Source organism: Petaurus breviceps, unplaced genomic scaffold (genome assembly GCF_028583685.1).
Source record: "Petaurus breviceps papuanus isolate PSGF00001 unplaced genomic scaffold, PetGlider_PUasm1.0 90845, whole genome shotgun sequence".
NCBI classification, from domain to species: Eukaryota; Metazoa; Chordata; class Mammalia; order Diprotodontia; family Petauridae; genus Petaurus; species Petaurus breviceps.
Window position 1 is genome coordinate 22,247,437 of NW_027187359.1, and position 19,283 is coordinate 22,266,719.

At 40.3% G+C, this 19,283-nt stretch overlaps 1 protein-coding gene across 3 annotated transcripts in view; it reads left to right on the top strand.

The window, feature by feature from the left end:
- The window catches only part of CMIP (c-Maf inducing protein), a 286,600-nt gene that overhangs the window by 178,806 nt on the left and 88,511 nt on the right, over positions 1 to 19,283 (top strand). For all 3 annotated transcript variants that reach the window (XM_069072236.1, XM_069072235.1, XM_069072237.1), the window contains exon 3: positions 11,553 to 11,603. In XM_069072236.1, the coding sequence (XP_068928337.1) occupies positions 11,553 to 11,603 (51 nt within the window). The remainder of the gene's footprint in view (positions 1 to 11,552; positions 11,604 to 19,283) is intronic.

A 19,283-nucleotide genomic window follows, 5' to 3' on the forward strand; every position in this document is an offset into this window, starting at 1 on the left:
TAGGCTCTTTTTTTCCTCTCTGACAACAAAGCAGTAAGAAAACCTTGGCAACAGCAAGTGGGAAATTTGGTGGAATTCACTGGAATATGGCCTCTCCAAAATTAAAGAAGTTAATGGGGTTATGAGACCTAGAAGGAGGGAAGTGAGCCAACTCTTCATATTCCTTATCTTTGAATCATTTTCTCATCTGATCGGATCCAGGGATCCTCAGGAATCTGAATCTTCTAGAATATTCCCCCCATTTGACAGCATTTGTTTGGATTAGATCCCAGTATAACAGTATAGGAAACTTGGCCCACAAATATGCCCTTTCTCCCTTGTCCTGGCAGGTCATTTCAGTGACCTTTTACTTTGTTTGGGAATAGCTGTGCATGCCTTTGATCAGATCCTGGAAGGTACTATGTAGTCCTTGTCCTCCTTAGGCAGACATTAGGAGGTGAAACATTGGTGGTCCAGAAAGTCCTGGAGGCCTTCTGGCTAAGGGGACAAAGATGAAGATTTACATGAAAATATAAAACTATTTTTAGTCTAGGGTCCTTGACTTTTCCCCCACTGAAGGAAAATCCTATAATAGTCTGATAGTTTATGAAACAGACTTATGCTGTTGAAAGAGGGAGTCAACTACCCTTCTTCCTTCTTTCTCTTAGTAAGGATAAGGGACGATGAATGCCTTTGGAAAGTAGCACTTTCATTATTTCTAACACTGCTTTCTCACTTCTATCCCCAAGTTCCCCTTGCTCTCATAAGATCATAGACTTAGAGCTGGAAGGGAACTTGAGGGTTATCAAGTCCAACTCTCTAATTTTACTAATGAGGAAACTGAGACAGAAAGATTAAGTGATTTGCCCAGGGTCACAAAGAAAGTACCTGTACAAAGCAGCTTTTGAATCCAGGTCTTCCTAACTGCAAACCCAGTGTTCTAGTGCCCGGAGCCATATCTTCAATTTAACTGCCTCAGTCATAGTATTTAGAACTATAAGAGATCATATAAATCCTGTAATTCAACTTCCTCATTTTATAGGAGAGAAAATTTATCTATAGAGATTAAGGGTCATGACCAGGGTCATATAGGATAATTTAACTGGATTAAAGAGTGGAGGAAGGGGAGTAATGATCAAGAAAGCTGGGAAGATTGGGTAGGGCCAAGTTGTCTAGGGCTTTAAAAGCTTATTCCCTACCCTTATAAAATAAGGAAGTTTCTGTTTTATCCTCGAAGCTCATCTTCTTTGCCTATCCTAGAATGACATCCTATTGGATGTCTTTGCAGTTGGGGAGACACATGTTTAGATCTGAGCCTAAGGAAAATGACTATTTTGAGGGAAGGGAATAAGCATTTATATAGCACTTACTATTTTCCAGGCATTGTGCTAAACACTACAAAAATTATTTCATTGTATCCTCATAAGAGCCTGGCAGGATAGGTGCTGTTATTATCCCATTTTGCAGTTGAGGAACCTGAGGCAGAAAGAAGTTTAAGTGACTTGCCCCAGCTCACACAGCTTGTAAATGTCCAAAGCTGGAATTGAACTCAGGTCTTCCTGACTCTGGGCCTAATAATGCTCTGTCTACATAGCACTTAGCACTTTGGCATCAATGTGTAGGATAGATTAGAGCAGTGAGAGACTTGATTCAGAGAGACTGATTAGGAGACCAAAGATATTGGGAAGAGGTGATGAGGGTTTGAGCAGTTTGTACCTGTGTGAGTGGAAAGAAGAGGTCAAATGGGAGATGCTGTGAAGTAGACATGCTAAGATTTGGCAACTGATTGAACATATGGACTGAGGGAGAAGTAAGATTCCAAGATAATGTTGAAATTCTAAACCTGGGAGACTGGAAGGATGGAGGTGTGACTTCAACAGAAATAGGGAAGTTGAGGAGAGGGCAGGGTTTTGGGGAAGGGTTTGTTTGGTTTTAGTCATGTTGGGTTTGAGATATCTCTGGGACAGCCAGTTTAAAATGTCAAATGGGCAATTGGCAATACTTGACTGTAGCTCTGGGGAGAATCTAGGGCTGGGTATATAGATATATGAGTCATTTGCATAGAGATAGGAGACCAATGGGATCTGATAAGGTTACTGAGAGAGAATATAGAAGGAGAAAAGGAGGAGACTTGGAACAGAACCTTGGCTAACACATTTAACAGTACTCATGGCAGGGAGGGTTGTATTTAATGGAATAAATAAAATCTATGTGGTGGTCCAAGAAACTAGCTAGATTATTATAGTATTGTTACATGTGAAAAAGAGCTTTTCAAATGAAAGAGGGCAGGTTTAGCCTTCAGGGCTTTGATGCTTTTTGGTAGGAAGCAATTGCCCTGAGCATCCTTCCATGGGGAGCAGAGAGGGAAGGGGAACGGGCAGCATTTGGTCATGGATAAAGAGGAGAGGGTTCTTCTGGACTGCTGTTAAAGGCCTTAATAGAGCTTGTCTGAACTACCCTGATAGAATAATTTCCCAGCTAACCTAAATACCAGCACAATCACAGTCATGACTTGAGATTGCAGAAAGGAGACTCTCTGCTGTTCTGAATCTGGGAACCGAGTACATTAGGGATAACTAATGATAATGATAAAAACTCGCTACCAATAGAAATGATCTGGTTCAGGAGGCAGCTTACTGTATGTGGTGGAGTGGCCATCAGAATAAAAGAGGGTCAACTTAATCAGCTTGAAGGGAAGAGAAGATAAGTAAGGGAAGGGGAGACACGAGCACACATTCCTGTTTGTGAGAGATAGTCCCACAGGTGAAGCCTTCCTCCTAACAGGAACATGGGACAGTTGATGAAAGGGATGAATTACCAATGATCTCTTAATTGCCAAATCCAGACTTTTTTCAGTCTTCATTCTTTCCAAACTCTGGGCTACTGTGTTTATGTGAGTGTGAGATGCTTCCTTTTTTTTTTTTTTAACCTAATGTAGAGGACAACTTCTCCCTACTCACCTTATGCCCTTCTTAAATCAGCTCCTTATTGCCCAGAGACTGGTGGTTAGACTAACCAAGGGAAGCATTATGAGTCCCTGGAGGGTTCTTATATATTGCCAGGGGCTTTGTAGAGATGATGGATTGACTGGCTAGCAGAGCCCAGAGGTCATTCTTGCTGTGTGGGAGATGTTGCTAGGACTAGATTCTTCAGCCTAGAGGACATTCTTCTTGTGTGTAATGCTTTGCCTCAGGCATAACCTGGTTTCACACTTATCTCTACATATCTGCCCTAGTGTCTCATTCTGATGACTGATTTCCCTTCCTCCTCAAGAGTGCTTCAGGGCCTCATGTGATCCACACTTGGATGTTCTTATCAGCTACTCCAGGCTCTTATCAGCCTTTGCTGTCTCAAGTCCTTGCTTTTCCTGTAAAAAGTAGAAATTGCTTATTCCAGTTCCCATGTATTTTTATGTTTTGACTTAATTCCTATGTTAGATATTCTCTCCTCTAAGCATTCTTACTTTGAAATTCTTAAGCCTGCTTGGGCCAGTCCAGTCCATTCCTTCCTGTAGGTCAAATCTTTTGCTCTCCAGACACTCTCCTGACTCTCTGGAATCCTGAGTTCTTGCTTCTCAGTGATCTGAGTTCAGCTAAATGTCTTTGTAAAAACAAAAAATTTCAGATCCAGGAAGGGACATTAGAGGCCAAATCCCCTCAAGGAGTAAACTGAGGTACTGAGAGGGTGCTTCACCTAAGAAAACACAGAATTTGGTCATTGAGAGAGCCAAGACTTGGAATACAAGCCTTGTGTTTCCAGGTACAATGGTCTTTTACTGAACCACATGGCAAGAAAGAAATCAAGATAGAATGGGAGAATGGTGATTTAGCTCCCAAGACAAGCAGACAGATGCTGGTGGCAATGGCAGCTGGTCACCACTGGTTGTTTTAAGAGTGATCTCTATGAAATTATTTACCAGAATTTTGCAAATATTTTAACTGTGTTTCATGTAGAACCATTGGATTTTATTATTATATCTATATTTTTCTCTCTTGTTGTGCAGTCATGTCTGAGTCTTTCTGACCCTGTGGACCATATTGTCTATGGGGTTTTCTTGGCAAAGATAAACAGGAGTGGTTAGCCATTTCCTTCTCCTGTGGATTAAGGCAAACAGAGGTTAAATGAGTTGCCTAGGGTCACATACCTATTATGTGTCTGAGGAGGGATTTGAATTTAGGTCTTCCTGATTCCATATCCATCCACTCCACTGAGCCTCTTAGCTGCCTGTGAAATTTCTGTCTTCCTTTATGTGTATGTACATATATATCTTGACTTTTGGTCCTGACTAATGAGGAATTTTGTACCCATACTTTAATACACACACATATATATAATGGGTTGTTGTTGTTTTTTTTTTTAAGAAAGTGGTCCCTGTAGTAACTGGCTCCCCTCTTTGATCAGTGGTGATCAGCTTTACATCCTTCCTTTGACCACATCCCTTCTGCAGCTGTGTCTGCTCTGAGCTCCGGGCTGTGAAGGTTTGGCTAGGGTTGTGGTATCTTTCTGGGAACAGAAAGGCTAGGGGCAAAACTCTGACGATCACCACAGCTCTGTGCCATTCCCTTCTTTATAGTTCTGAAAAAGGCTGAGAAGAAAGCAGCAAAAACAGTCATGAGTATGGGAGAACATTCACATTGAGGACAGCTTAGGAGAGTTAAAAGCAAAGGATTATTGAATGACTTGGAGGTCAGAAAATAACAAAATAACAATCATCACTATGTGGTACATTTATATAGTACAAAGCACTTCTTACATTTATTACTTCATTTGCTTTAAATCTGATTTCTTTGCCTTTGGATGTTCATTCCCGTTCCTTCACTATGCTCATACCAGATTGCTACCACAGTCTTCCCTTGCTCCTGTCCCATATGCCCCAAAGTTTCATGCCAGTGGCCAGGAAGCAACAAAAGATGTGAAGACTGCTGCAGTGATGTGGGTGGTCTAGGCCCATACAAGATATGAGAAATGCCACAACTGGTCCAAATGGGTGTTGTTTCAGATGGAAGTGCCAAAAGCTATCTTGGGGGAGGGGTGCTGTAAAGTTTTTCTCAGAAGGACACAACCCAAATTTGTTCCTCCACAACTTTTATCATTCCAGATGGAACACTTTTAGCTTTCCTAAGCCTTTTAAAAGGGAGGGCCATCACACAAAAAAAGTTAAGAACCCTGTTCTAAAGATTATGATATCTGTGCCAAGGAATCAGTCAGTCATGAGCAGGTGTTAAATCTCTAGGTTATGGTAAAAAATTGAAAGCTTGATTGCTATGTTAACCCCAAGAAGTTTGTCATTTAATAGTACCAAGAATAAAAGCCTGAAAGTTCTGAGGAAAAGAAGTAGAGAAAGAATTGTAGGTGGTCATGGAAAATTTAGCCCATCATGGTGAGCATCAGGGGCTGAAATGTGGCAGAAAATCTAGAAGAAAGAGTAAGCAAAGGGGAAAGGAAGGTAGAAAATGGACAGACACAAATATTGCAGAATAGGCTTCATTTATAACCGTGGGAAGGTCGTTTGCTGGTATTTGTGCTATCTATATTGAACTTCAACAATAAACGGAGGGTTTTTAAAAATATAATTTAAAAATCAGGCAGCCCCCACCTATTACCTCTTTGAAATTCACAACTCCCAGTGTTACATGGGGCTGTTGTGGTTTTTCCATTCAATGGGGGATTTTCACAGTGCACTGGCTCACTGTCTAGAGGAAAAACAGAAGGGAGATTACAAGCTGTTTTTGAAAAGATTTATCCCAGTATGGTTCTGAAGTCAGTTGCTGAGGTCAATTTAGTAATTGGAATAATTTTGGGAAATTTGTCAAGAGAAGTATCACACTTTTATGGAAAGTTTTTCTTTTTTAACTCCCTAAGGTGCCTAGCCCTTTCAAACTACCCTCCAAAAGCCTGTCTAAATATTTAAGGCACGCAAAATTATTGGTAATTAAATACTGTTTGTCATGGCAAGTATTTTAGTCTCAAGGTATGGAACTTTTGTTATTATAAGGTTGTTATTATAAGGAAACAGTGTGATATTGTGGAAAAAAATAATAGGGAATTAGTCGACGGGTATATGTCACTTTATAGCTCTGTGACCCTAGGCAAGTCCCTTTCCCTCTTTGAGCCTTCCCCCACAAATTATTTTGTATAGCTGTTATATATAGTTGCTTATTGATTGGGCCTCAGTTTCCTCATCTATCAAACAAGGGGGGGTGGATTAGAAGATCATTAAGTCCCTTTCCAGCTCCAAATCCAGTAATCTTCTGTTTCTAAGGTGTCTAAAAAACCATATCAATTTATGTTTTTCTAACTCTTTAATTCTACTAGTCTACTTGTTGTATGTATACCTTTAACTCCATTGGGGCCCATTCTATAGGATTTTGAGCCTGATTTTATCAGGTTAAATGATATTTGTTTTTATTGATTTTATTGATGTTTGTTTTTATTGTTCTTTGCCTTTTTTATGAGAGGTTATTGGTCACTACTGTGATTTACTTTTTTTTTAAGGTGAACACTTTTTGAATTCTTAGTCATAAAGGACATTTTTTGATACAGCAAACAAAGAAGCTAAAATATAATTAGGGGCATCTAGGTGGTACAGTAGATAGAGCCCTAGATCTGGAGTCAGGAAGATCTGAGTTCAAATCTGGATACAGACACTTTTTAGCTATGTGACCCTGAGCAAGTCACCTGACCCCTATTTGCCACTTGTCCTCATCTGTAAAGTTGGGGACACACTGGAAAAGGAAATGACAAACCATTCCAGTAATTTGCCAAGAAAACTCCATGGACAAAGTCCAGGTGATCATATGGAGTTGGACATTATATAATTAAATATAATTAAAATATATATTAAAATATAATTAAATTTAGTTTAAAAAAAAACCCAATAATTAACCTTTACTTTAAAAATGGGATAGGGATTGGGATTTTATCTGTGATTTTTCCCTGGCATAGAGAACTTCCTGTTGAAGAAACTATTACTACCAAAGCAAATTGTCACTTTCTTTGCAATTTATAATCCTAGAAAGTTGCCTGGAGTACAGATAAGTTAAATGACTTGAGGAAGCCAAGATGTGTCAGAAGTAGAACTTGAACCCAGGTCTACTTTGATTTGAGGCCAACTTTGCCTCTGTAGTTTAGAAACAAAAGCTTTTAAAAATGAGACACAGGGGCGGCCAGGTAGCACAGCGAGTAAGAGCACCAGCTCCAGTGTTGAGAAGACCTGGAGATCGAATCCCGGGCTCAGACACTTAGCACCAACCCGGAAACACCTAGCCGTGTAACCTTGAGCAAGTTACTTAACCCCAATTGCTTTAAAAAAAAAAAAATGAGACACAAAGTAACAAAATTATTGACAAGAGAGACTTCTTGACTACCTCCCTTTTTACTCTGTAGCTGATCGAGCATAATGGCCGGATTGTAGTAGATGCTCATTTAGTGTTTGTTTATTGATTGATTCTTGTACTCTTTCATGGCTATTCCATCTATGTCCATGGCTACAAGAGTTTCTTCTTTGTGACGACTCTCAAATATCTCTCTCCTGTCTCACTTCCAGGCATCTGCTTGACATTTTCATTTGGATTTCTTTCTGATACCACAATGTCAACATATCTTAACATGAAGAGTAGATATTAATGTCACCTTGGATGTAAGTCTCCATTGGAATGATCTAAGAATCAGCCCTTGGATTTAGGCTGTCCAATATTTTGATCAGTGACTTGGATGATGCTATAGATGATATGTTTATCCAATTTGCAAATGACAGAAAAATAGAAGGAATAGCTAAGGTATTCATAGACAGAGTCAGGATCTAAACTGACCTTAACAGGCTAGAACAATGAGTCAAGTCCAAGGAAATGAAATTTAATTGGGATCAGTGCAAAATCTTACATTTGGATTCAAACTATCAACTAGTTGTAGAGATATAGAGGGGGCAGGCCATTCAGTAGTTCCTATGAAAAAGATCGGGGGTTTAGGAGTGAAGAAGATTTAGTGGACTGCAAGCTCAATGTGAATCAATAAACTAATAAAACCTTACATTTAACATCTCTTTAAGTTTTCAAAGTACTCTCCTTAAAATAATGTTATGAGCAGTAGTGTTTCATTTAAAGAAATTTTTTTGTACTGTACATAGATTTATTCAATAAAACAGTGTCCTTGTTAAAAAAAAATAATATTATGAGGATAGGTAGTCAACAGTGCAGCATTGCAGCCAAAAACACATTAAATAAGGCATAGTGTCCTACAAAAGGAAGGTGATATTCTCACTGTATTATGCCTTCATTGCATAACTTTGGACAATATTTGGAAATATTGTGTTCAGTTCTGTATGCCACATTTCAGGAAGGAGCTGGTGTGCTCCAGAGAAGGGTGAAAGGATGTATAGATTACTTGGAAAAACTAGGATTAACCAGCCTGAAGGAGAAAAGACTTAAGGGAGACATGATAAATGCCTTTATATATTTGAAAAATTGTCTTGTAGAGGAAGAATTTAAGTTGTTGTGTTTGGCTCCAGAGGGAAGAAGTAGGAGCATTGGGTTTAAGTTCAGTGGAAGGAAAATTATCCTAATAATTAAAGCTGTCAAAAAAATAGAAGGGGCTGCATAGGGTAACAGTGACTTCCCTTTCCTTAAGAGGCAGCAAGTGGAGGATGTATGACCATTTATTGGAAAATTTATAGTAGGGATTCTGTTCAGGTATGGGTTAGACAGATTGACCTTTGAGATTACCTTCAACTCTGAAATTCAGTGTTGTCTAAAATTTATTTTATTGTCTCTTCCCTAAATTAGCTCCCAATTTCTTTATTTCTATGAATAGTACAATCATCATTTCTCTAGATTAAAGTCTCAGAGCCCTGAAGACTCAGAGCACTGAGTCAATCAACCAAGAAGAATATATTAAATGCCTACTGTGCCAGGTACTGTGCTAGGTTCTGGGAATACAGTGACAAAAATGAAACAATCCCTGCTCTCAAGAGGCTTACATTCTATTGGATTCTATCTATAGTATGTTGATTTCTAAAAATCCCTTTTGCATCTGTCCCTTTCTGTTTATTCTCATTGCCACCATCTTCCCTGAGGAGTTCATTTTCTTTTACCTAGGCTTTTATAACTGCCTCTAAACTGGCCTCTTTGCTTGCCTCCAGTCTCATCTTTCAGTTCATCCTGCACAGACCACCAGATCAATTTGATCTTAAACAGTTTGATTTGTACTCATTTATTTCTACTCTCAAAATTTGCCTTTTCCCAGTTTTTTTCATTCTGTCCTACCCCCACCTAGGATGTTTTCTCCTTCTTCTCTACCTGTGCAAATCCTATTTGTCCTTCAAAGCCTCGCTCAAATCCTGCAGCCTTTGTAAAACCTTCCTTAACCATTCCTGCCTGAAGTGTTCTCTTCCACCATTGACTGATTAGAATACTGATTGTTGGCGCTATTCATTTGGCAGTGACTCATGTGACATCTTTTGTGCTTACTTCTTTAGCTGCTTGGTAAATCTTTGGTGGTTATTTAATTTTGCACATGCTATCACCTTGTTTTCCCCAGTAGACCGTTAGTGTTTTATAGCAGGAGGATATATTTTTTTTCTTGTCCCAAAATATTCTTCACTGGGGTAGGATGGGAAGAGAGGTCCTTTCCACTCCCAGCATAATCTAACATGGGACCTTGCATGCACTAGAAACTAAGTAAAATTTGCTTATTGATTGATTTCTTTTTGGTCAACTTGAGGTAGTACAAAGAAAGTTCATCTTGTCTTGGATGAAGAATTTTATTCTTTCTAAAACCTGTTACAGTTGATTGGGGAGTGGGGCGCAGTGAGGGAGAAAGAAGGAAAGTCATCATGCACGAAACCCTCACCCTCTGCTGCAAGGGTAGATAACATTTGACAAGATTCTTGCAATGAAGGGACAAAGCAAAGCCGACCTTTCAAAGGATATAATTTTTCTAAATTGGAAATCCCCTGAGTCTCCTAATGAGTACTTAACTTCTCTTAAATTGTCCCTCATTATGAGAAAAAAAGGATTTATCTGCTGAGAATTAGTGCCATGGAGTGGGTTAGGAGAAGTGGTGCTACCTCCAGAGGCAAGTTGGAGGGCAATGAACCTGTGAAGGCATGTCCTGTGCCCTTAATAGACTGACGTCAGTGGTACTGCTTTTATCATTTTTGGTAACAAGAGCTTGTGACCTTTGGAAGCATCAAAGCTGCTTCCTCATTGGGCATGACCTGAGCTTAACCATGAGAACTTTTAGTAGTGCTGCTTAGCCTAGACAAAGCCCTCTGTATTATTTTGAGAATTCTAATTACAGTATTTATATAGATACCCTAACCAAGTTGTTCATTTCTCTTCTTTCTCCTTGACATTCAACAAGAGACCTGTGCCAGGAATGAGGCCCTCCCCAGATGACTTTCACCCTCTTAGATTCCCTGCTTAACTAGCACTTAGTCTGTTGCTGGAGAATTGATTATCTAGTACTGGAGGCCTCCATATGCCATCTAAGAGCACAGATTCTAAAAAGACTTTTAAATCCACTTAAGAATTGCATGGAGGGGTGGCTAGGTGGCGCAGTGAATAGAGCACCAGCTCTGGAATCAGGAGACCTGAGTTCAAATGTGACCTCAGACACTTAACACTTACTAGCGGTGTGACCTTGGGCAAGTCATTTAACCCAGTTGCTCTGCATTCCCCCCTGCAAAAGGCAAAAAAAAAAAAAGAATCTCATGGAAGAATAATGTGTGTACTGTTGTCTCTGGCCTTGTCCTGAGATGGAGCAGTAGAACCATCCTACCAAATCTGTATTTGTGTGGATATAACTTAAGACTCCATGAATAGGGAATGGGGTGAGAGCCTAAACAAATTAAATTCTGTAATTCTATCATGTACCTCCTGATCAGTCATGGAGGAGGCACTGGGTTGACTAAATAAATATATTTTAGAATGTATAAAGAAACTGAGTATGTCAAATATGAGTTAAAATGCCAGTTCACAAGTGTTCATAAAAGTGAATGCATCACTCATGAATGCTTCATCTATTTGTAATTTTTAGGGAGAGTACTTCTTCCTCTCAGGCATATTACAACCTCCTCCCTGACCCTGCCTACAGTTTAACAGATGAATTTTGTTATGACTGTTAATGGCTGAAAAATTAATCATCTTGTGACCAACCTGGTAATGAGCTTCTCTAATCCTAGCTAGACTGGCTCGTGGACAGCAGACTGCTAGTTTTATCACCAGATAGGTACCCAGAATCTTTCCAATATGGTGGGACCTGCCAGAGTTTGTTCTCCACTGCCGTGGCCTTCAAGTCAACTTCATGCCACGAAGAGGATTTCAGTGAGAGTAGAAGCATTGGTAAAATGAACTTAATTTTTTGAATCCCCCATCCAAGCACTGGTTCCTTTAAAAAAAAAAAAGTGAATGGACTTAAGCAGGCAATCTAATAGATGGTTAAGTAAGGTGAAAGGTCAGGAGTATGTACATAATATATAGAGTATACTATGCAGGAGATCCAGCAATATTGTTCTAAATGGACTGAAAATTTTGCAGACAGGTGGTAACACATGTTTATTATTTTTTTCATTGCAGGCTGCAAACAGCTATCTGAGAGATCAGTGGTTTCACTCTCTGCAGTGGAAGGTATGTCCTGCAGTCATTTTCATCTCTATGATGCTATACCTAATGATGATTGTGATGTGCAAGATATAGAGGAAGCAAATGGTGGTGGTGGTGGTGGGTGATGACAGGTATAGTAATTTACTTATTCCCAAGAAGTTGGAAGGACATCTCTCTACTTATATTATCAAAGCAGCTAAATGGGCAATCTTTCCCCCCTCCTGAGGTGTTAGATGGAATTCTCCCTGAAGCACAGAAAGGCTGCTCCTGCAATTACCAAGATCCTTGAGCATGAGGAATACCCAGCCCAGCTGTCTTCTGTGGTTCTGGAAAGGGGCAGACAACTACTTATTTTTGGAATGAGAGCTACTGCAGGGGAACAGATATTTGGCTCATGGTTTTGTTTCAGAGATATCCTTAGGAGTAGAACTTGTCAGAGGTATTGCCACAAGATTAAAAGTCAAAACCTCAAACTCTGGTCTCCCACATTCTGTCAATGATCAGGCTCTTTGGCCTGTTTTTCTGCTTTGAATCTACTAGAAGTTAACTGAGATGCATGGGGATCACAGACCTAGCCTCTGATTAAGGAGTGAGATTTTCCCACTTACAAGGTATTCTGGCAGATCAGCATTTTATGTTCTGATCCCGCCTCCTTCCCATCTCTCAGAATCTTTATTTTCTGTTAATTACATTTATAAGCTATATTTATTTAGATGTGTACTTACTGTAACTGACCCCAACTTCCAGTATATTAAGTTTATTGAGGTCAGGAACTTTTGTCTTTGTATCCTTAGCACTTAGTATAGTGCCTGTTGCTAAGGGGCTTAATAAATGTGAATTGAATTGTTCTATTAGTAGAGGACCAGCCTTTTTCATATTAGAATTTGAGTGTGCAGAATTATAGACTAGGTCCTCACCAGGCATCTTTATAATGTCTTTTCAGCACCAGAGTTTTACTGGTCTTTGTCATCACAAAGGGCCTGAGTGGACTGCCAGAACCTAATCTTAAAGCAATGGTCTAGAAAAAGAGTGGCCTGGGAGAGCAGATGGAACGCTGCTAGAATGGCCTGTGTTTATCATCAGTCATCATCATTACAGTAAGCCTGGTAGGCTAGGATGATTGATGGCGGCCACTGGCTATTTAATACCATGACAGGGCAGTGATTGCTAAGGAAACAAGGTGACCATTCAGAATTCCACACATGCCTCTGGACAGGGTCTCATAACTGAGAAGACAGAATATAGGCATTGGAATTTAATCTCCATGCCCAAGCTGCCCAGAATCAAGACACTCCCCTCCCCATGTCTGCTGGCAGCTGCCTCCCCTTCCTGCCTCTCCTTAGAGAGGGACTATGAAGCTGATCTTGACTTATCTAAAGGAGGACAGCTGCTTCTGTGATGGGGGTGGCCTGAGAGGGGAGGGTGTGGAGATCCACTGTTTTCAAGCTTGAAGCTAAGAAGGGTTGATGACTAGAGTCATGGGCCAACAAAGAAGGTACTAAGAGGCTGACAAGGCCACCACCATTCAGTCCCTTTGAAATATCTGTGCATCTAGCCTCTACAGGACCTGGACCTTGCACCAAATAAGCAAGACTACATGTCCCACAAATTATTGCAAGTTTAGAAATTATAGACCTGCAGATTTTTAGGACTTTGGGTATAGAGAGTGAAGTGGGATGAAGAGAAAATAGATGGTAACATTTCTGCTGTTTGTATGTTTGTGACTTAGTAGCAATGAAGCCCAGAGCTTTGTTTTTATGGTACTTTGGTGATGTCAAGCCTCAAGTCTGATTCTTTGATTTCTCTGATTCTTCATTTTTCTTTTTTTTTGGAGGGCAGTTGAGGTTAAGGGACTTGCCCAAGGTTACACGGCTAGTTTTTGTGTTGAGTGTCTGAGATGGGATTTGAACTCAGGTCCTCCTGACTCCAGGGCCCGTGCTCTCTATTTACTGCGCCACCTAGCTGCCCCGATCCTTCATTTTTCATTCAACAATTAATTCATCAGATGAAACATCAAGTTAGAGTTAGACAAGCACTGATCTTGGGAGTCAGGAAACCCATTTCATTGGGTCTGCCTCTGCTATTTTCCTGGCTCTGTGACCTTGGGCAAGTGGACAAGACCCTTGCCTCTCAGGCCTCAGCTTTCTTCTCAGTGAAAAAAGAAGATATGACTAGATGTCCCTTAGGGCTCCTTCCAACCCTAATATTCTCTTCCTAGAATAGTATACAATAACAATAGAAAATAAATTACCCATGGTTAGGGCTTAATGATATAGGGAGTGTTCTAGGACTACAACTTTATCAATTTCCTAGGAGTTTTCTTTTTGGGATCTTTTTCAGGAGGTGTTCAATGGATTCTTTCAACCTCTATTTTGCCCTCTGGCACTAAAACATCAGGGCAGTTTTCTTTGAGAACTTCCTGGAGGATGATTTCTAGGTTCTTACTTTGGTCATGGCTTTCAGGTAGTCCAGTAATTTTTAAATTATCTCTCCTGGAACTGTTTTCCAGGTCAGTGGTTTTTCCCATGAGATATTTCACATTGCCTTCTATTCTTTCATTTGTTTGTATCTGTTTAACAGCATCTTGATTTCTCATAAAGTCATTAGCTTCCATTTGCTCCAATCTGAGCTTTTGAGATTCTTTTTCCATCTGGCAAATTCGGCTTTTTAAGGCAATTTTCTCTTCATTGCCTTTTTGAGCCTCCTTTGCCATTTGAGTCAGTCTGTTTTTTAAGGTATTATTTTCCTCAGTCAGGCTGTTGACTCTCGTTTCATAATTTTCTTGCATTGTTCTCATTTCTCTTTCCAGTTTTTCCTCCACTTCTCTTATCTGCTTCTTAAGGTCCTCTATGGCCTGTAACCAGCTCATATTTTCCTTTGAAGCTTTTGGTGCAGGAGTTCTGACTTCACTGTTTTCCTCCTGTTCCAAGCTTTGATCCTTTTTGTCCCCAAAACAGGAGTCTAATGTTGGAATCTTCTGTCTGCTTTGTTTCCTTTGCCTGCTCATTTTGCCACTCAATTACTTGACTTTTGGGCTTTTTGCCACAGTAGGACTCTGCCACCAGACAGGGGAGCTTTCATCCCAAACGCTGGGGTTTTCTCAGCTGCCAGAGATCTCCACAGGCTTTGGCAAGGTGGACACAAACCCCAGGACCTCCACCCTAGACTGCAATCCAGATCCAAGCAGGTTAAAGCAAGAGTGATTACCCCTCAGACTGGTGCTTGGTCCCCCTACACTCTGCAGGCCAAGAGCTGAAGCCACCAAGTGGCGCTGGCTGGCTGTGCCGGGGTCTCAGCGGCTTTTCGCCCTGGGGGTTAAAGGCATGCACTCCCACTTACTAGTCCCAAAGTCCAGACTGCACTGACCTCTCACTTTGTCCTTTGTGTCTCTGTGTTGATAATTCTGGAAACAGCCACAGCTGCTGCTGACCTGAAGTCCCTCTGGCCAGCGGCGGTCAGGCCTGCCCTGGGGCTAAAGCCTCGGCTTGGTGCTGTGCTCGGCTCCCAGAGCGCTGCGCTGGATTCCTGCTGGCCTGCCGGGCTGTCCTCAGTGGGAGGTTAGCTTCTCTGTGTCATTTTGTGGGTTCTGCAGCTCCAAAGTTTGTTTAGAGTCCCCCTTTTTACATGAATTGGGGAAGGTGGAAGCCGGAGCTATGAGGTCATGCTTCTACTCCACCATCTTGGCTCCGACCCCCAACTTTATCAATTTCAACAAACATTTATTAAACACTTTTTTTTCTTTTTGGAGGGCAATTGGGGTTAAGTGATTTGCACAAGGTCACATGGCTAGTTAAAAGTGTCTGAGGCTGGATTTTAACTCAGGTCCTCCTGACTCCAGGGCCAGTGTTCTATTCGCTGTGCCACCTAGCTGTTCCTATTAAATACTTTTTAATCTTAAGATTTGCAAGATCAGCCCTTGAAGATGTCAGTCCTAGCACCCCAAGAAAGGTCATTTTTCATGCAATTAGGGTATACTGCCACAAGGTGGCAATAATGCCTCAGTCATGACCAAAAAGTTGAGCTTCAGATAAATGGGCTTTTCTCTACTTTAAAAAATGAAAAATAATGCATTATTGAAAACAGATAAACCGTGAGGGGAGACAGTCTTGTGTGAAGGAAGGAATCTCAGACTGGGATTCTGGGAACCCAAGCATTTTGTCTTCACTTCAGTTTTGTGACATTGGACAATTTTCTCTCAGACTCATTTCCCTTTTTTTTAAAATGAATTGAGGATAATTAATTAAACAATCACCAAGACAGCCCCCAGCTTTTTTCAATATGAAGACCCCATCTTAATGTAAAAATTTTTGAAGAACCTTCCTTACAATTTTTGTAATATTAGTATCTGAGAAATTTTATAATGCTAAAAATGACCATGAATAAAACAATGCTTTTAAAATAATTTGTAATAACATCTATGTACGTTGAAAGTAGTATGTGTGTGTGTGAGGAAGAATTTAATAAGTCTACACAAAGTTTGAAAGGCAGTGGGAAAGAATGGATATACATCTGGCTTCCCATATCACTAACCTCTCAGTTCTATAAGTAACTCTTTTAAGACGGCAAGTTGTAGGACAGTTGTTGATATCCACAGGTAGAGGGAATTTTTTTATTAGGTAATTCTCTATACCGGTAAAATTATAGACAAACTATGACTGATAGGCAGAAAATTGTTTTTATATGGCCCTCGGAGCTAAGAATAGTTTTTACATTTTAAAGTTTTATTGTTTTTCAAAATGTAAAAAAACAAAACAAAACATCCTTAGCACATAGGTCTTACAAATACAGGCAGAAAGCTGGATTTGGCCCACTGGCTGTCATTTATCTTTTTCTTTTTTTTAAATTAATTAATTTTTTTAATTTAGATTTTTTTTTTATCAATTTGTTTGTTTACTTTTAGTTTACAAGATTCAATTCCACAAATTCTTGAGTTTCACATTCTGTCCCCCTCCCTCCACTTCCCCCCCCCCTTCCCGCCCATGGCAGCATACAGTCAAGTATCTGTAATGGCTGTCATTTTTCAACCCCTGGTCTACACCAAATAGGACAGAACAAAAAACTTAAATGGGTATTTACTTATTTATTATGTTAAGCTATTTAGTGATTAAATAAATAAATTAAGCTATTTATTTATTTTTTCTACTTTATTATAGAATTTAGATTTTAGAAGGAAATGTAGAGGCCATTGTTCAGCCTCCTTATTTTATAGATGAGAAAACGAATTCCAGAGAGGGTAAGGTATTTGCTCGTAGTTACACTGATGTTAAGTGGCAGAGCTAGAATTCTAGTTCAGGTCCTCTGACTTCAAATGCAGACCTCTTTCCACTGTACTATGTAACTAGAGGTTCCCCAGAATGTAATTAGCTGCCTTAGATAGTGATAAATGGCACATTAGCTCTATTCCATGTTCCTTAAGGTTACTTCCAGCTCTAAATCCTTGAGCCTATGACTTCTGACTTTCCCAACACTTTCTACTCTGTGCATTAGGCTGCCTTTTCCTTCCCTCTATTAGTACAGTCCCATAGATTCTATTCAAAGGCCTACTCTCCCATACCTTCTAGTACTTTTTTGTGTCTGTCAGTATCCTCTTACTTCCTGACTTCATTGTCAGTTTTCATCAGTGGGTTTTAGGATCCCACCTCCCCTACCAGGTTAGTCACAAATAATATAGATATGGCCAATAATAGATAAAGGTACTTTGGAGTAAGACATATTAGTGTATCCTGCATAGCAGTTTCCTAACTTCCAAGAGGTGGGAGGATGGATTGGGAACGGCCTTGAATTGATCACAACTTACCCAATAATCCTACAGAGTCCTATAGAGTAGTGAGGAGAGAAGAGAGGATGGCTTGGAGCTTTTGGCTGGTGAGGGTTGGGGAAGGTGAACTTGTAGTTCTCTCAGGAATTGAAAGAAAGTTAACAGGATAAAGAGGTTACTATATGGAGATGTCTGGCCTCTAAGGGTTTGTTTGCTCCTCTTAGGTGTGTATGATGGTTCAAGTTTTCAAGTTAACTCCTTAGTGGTGTTTGTTCCTTGGGGATAAGGGGGCAGTAAACACTTTTACTGCCCTTATACCTTTTCCTTTGTGGCTTAAGATCACTTGCTTCTCCTCAGTCATCTCAACATGAGAAAACTCTGAGGGGACAAAGTAAAAAAAGTAAGAGAGTTGATGATCAGAGTCTAGGAAATAAGCAGTGGGGCTGTAGTTGGTTGGTGTCAACCTGTTCTTTTTGGGGGTAAGGGGGCAGAATTTCTCAGAATGCTTTGTCAAAGGCCTAAAATGAGATTTTTCTCATTCTACCAGAGGAGGCCAAAGGATATTTTTTTGAGTTTAACAGGCTTCTCTTGGTTGGAAGTGTTAAGGACCAGGAGAAAGGGTATTCAGATCAGCAGTACAAAATTGGGTAGGATTGTTTACTCCTTTCTTGGAGAAACCATTCTTTGACTCCAAGAAGACCCAAGTGATATCTCATTTCTCTCTTGTCTCTTCTCCCTCTCCCTCTCCTTCTCTCTCTTCTTGCTTGCTCTCGCTCTTGCACTCTCTCGCTCTTTAGTAGCCTTAACTGTACCAGCTCTTAGAACAAGGTTCCATAGCCAGTGCAGGTGGGAAGCCGTGATCATAATGTAGAGAAGAGGGCCATGTGTACTGAACAAGGTGAGGCAAATGCCAAGAAGAGCAGTTAAGAAGAAGGTATGCTTCTCTCCCTCACCTTCACCCAAAATAGTCCCCTTACCTTGATCCTGAATTTCTGGTCTGAAAATACCTCAGATGTGTCCTAGATGCCAAAACAAATGGGGAAGGCTGTCACTGAGAGCTCTTCTCTCCTCTTAAAGACTACCTAGCCATTGGGTTACAAAGACATCTTGGAGTCTGGATTCACAGGAGGAAAGGTGGGAATTTCCTACCTCTATTCCCATACTTAGAAAAGAGGGGCATGTCATGTATACTCAATACTTCTTAAGACATTGGACCAAAGGGAAGAAAGAAAAAAGACAGTCTGGTCTGGAAGGCCTTCTGTGCAGTACTCTAGTCTGAGGCAAACAGAGCCAGTTTACTCATAGGATCGTTGAATTGAATGCTGAAGAGACCTTAGAGATCAAGGCAGATATATCGCACAGATGAAGAGACTAAGGCCCAAAGGAGAAAAGTAACTTGCATAAAGTCACACAGATAGTAAGGAGCAGGATTCAAACCCAAGTCCCTAATGCTAAATCTAGTACTATTTCCCCTAGAAGAAGCTTGGCATCATGGATAGAGTGCTAGACTTGGATTCAGGAAGATCTGAGTTCAAATTACACTACTTAGTTGTTGTATATAACTGAGTGAATACTTAAACTTTCCTAACCTCAGTTTTTAAATTTATAAAATGAAGTATAATTATAACACCTTTATCAGTTTTTGTGAGGATCATAGGAAATGATGTATATAAAGTGCTTTGGAAACCTTAAAATATTATATGACTATATCATTATACTATACTGCCTTCTCAGTTTATTATTCCCCAGGTCACTCTTTCCTTCTTCCCCAACTTCTAACCTAATTTTGGTGACTTGGCTGCTTCTTCCCTTTTTGCTCTCCTCCCTTGGGGGCAGGCCTGGCCTTGAGAGATGAAGGGCCATTTTAAGCCTGTTTACATCGACCCTACCCATAACCCTTTGGGAAAGGGGAAAAAAGGACAGGACATGGTTGACCCAATGGAATC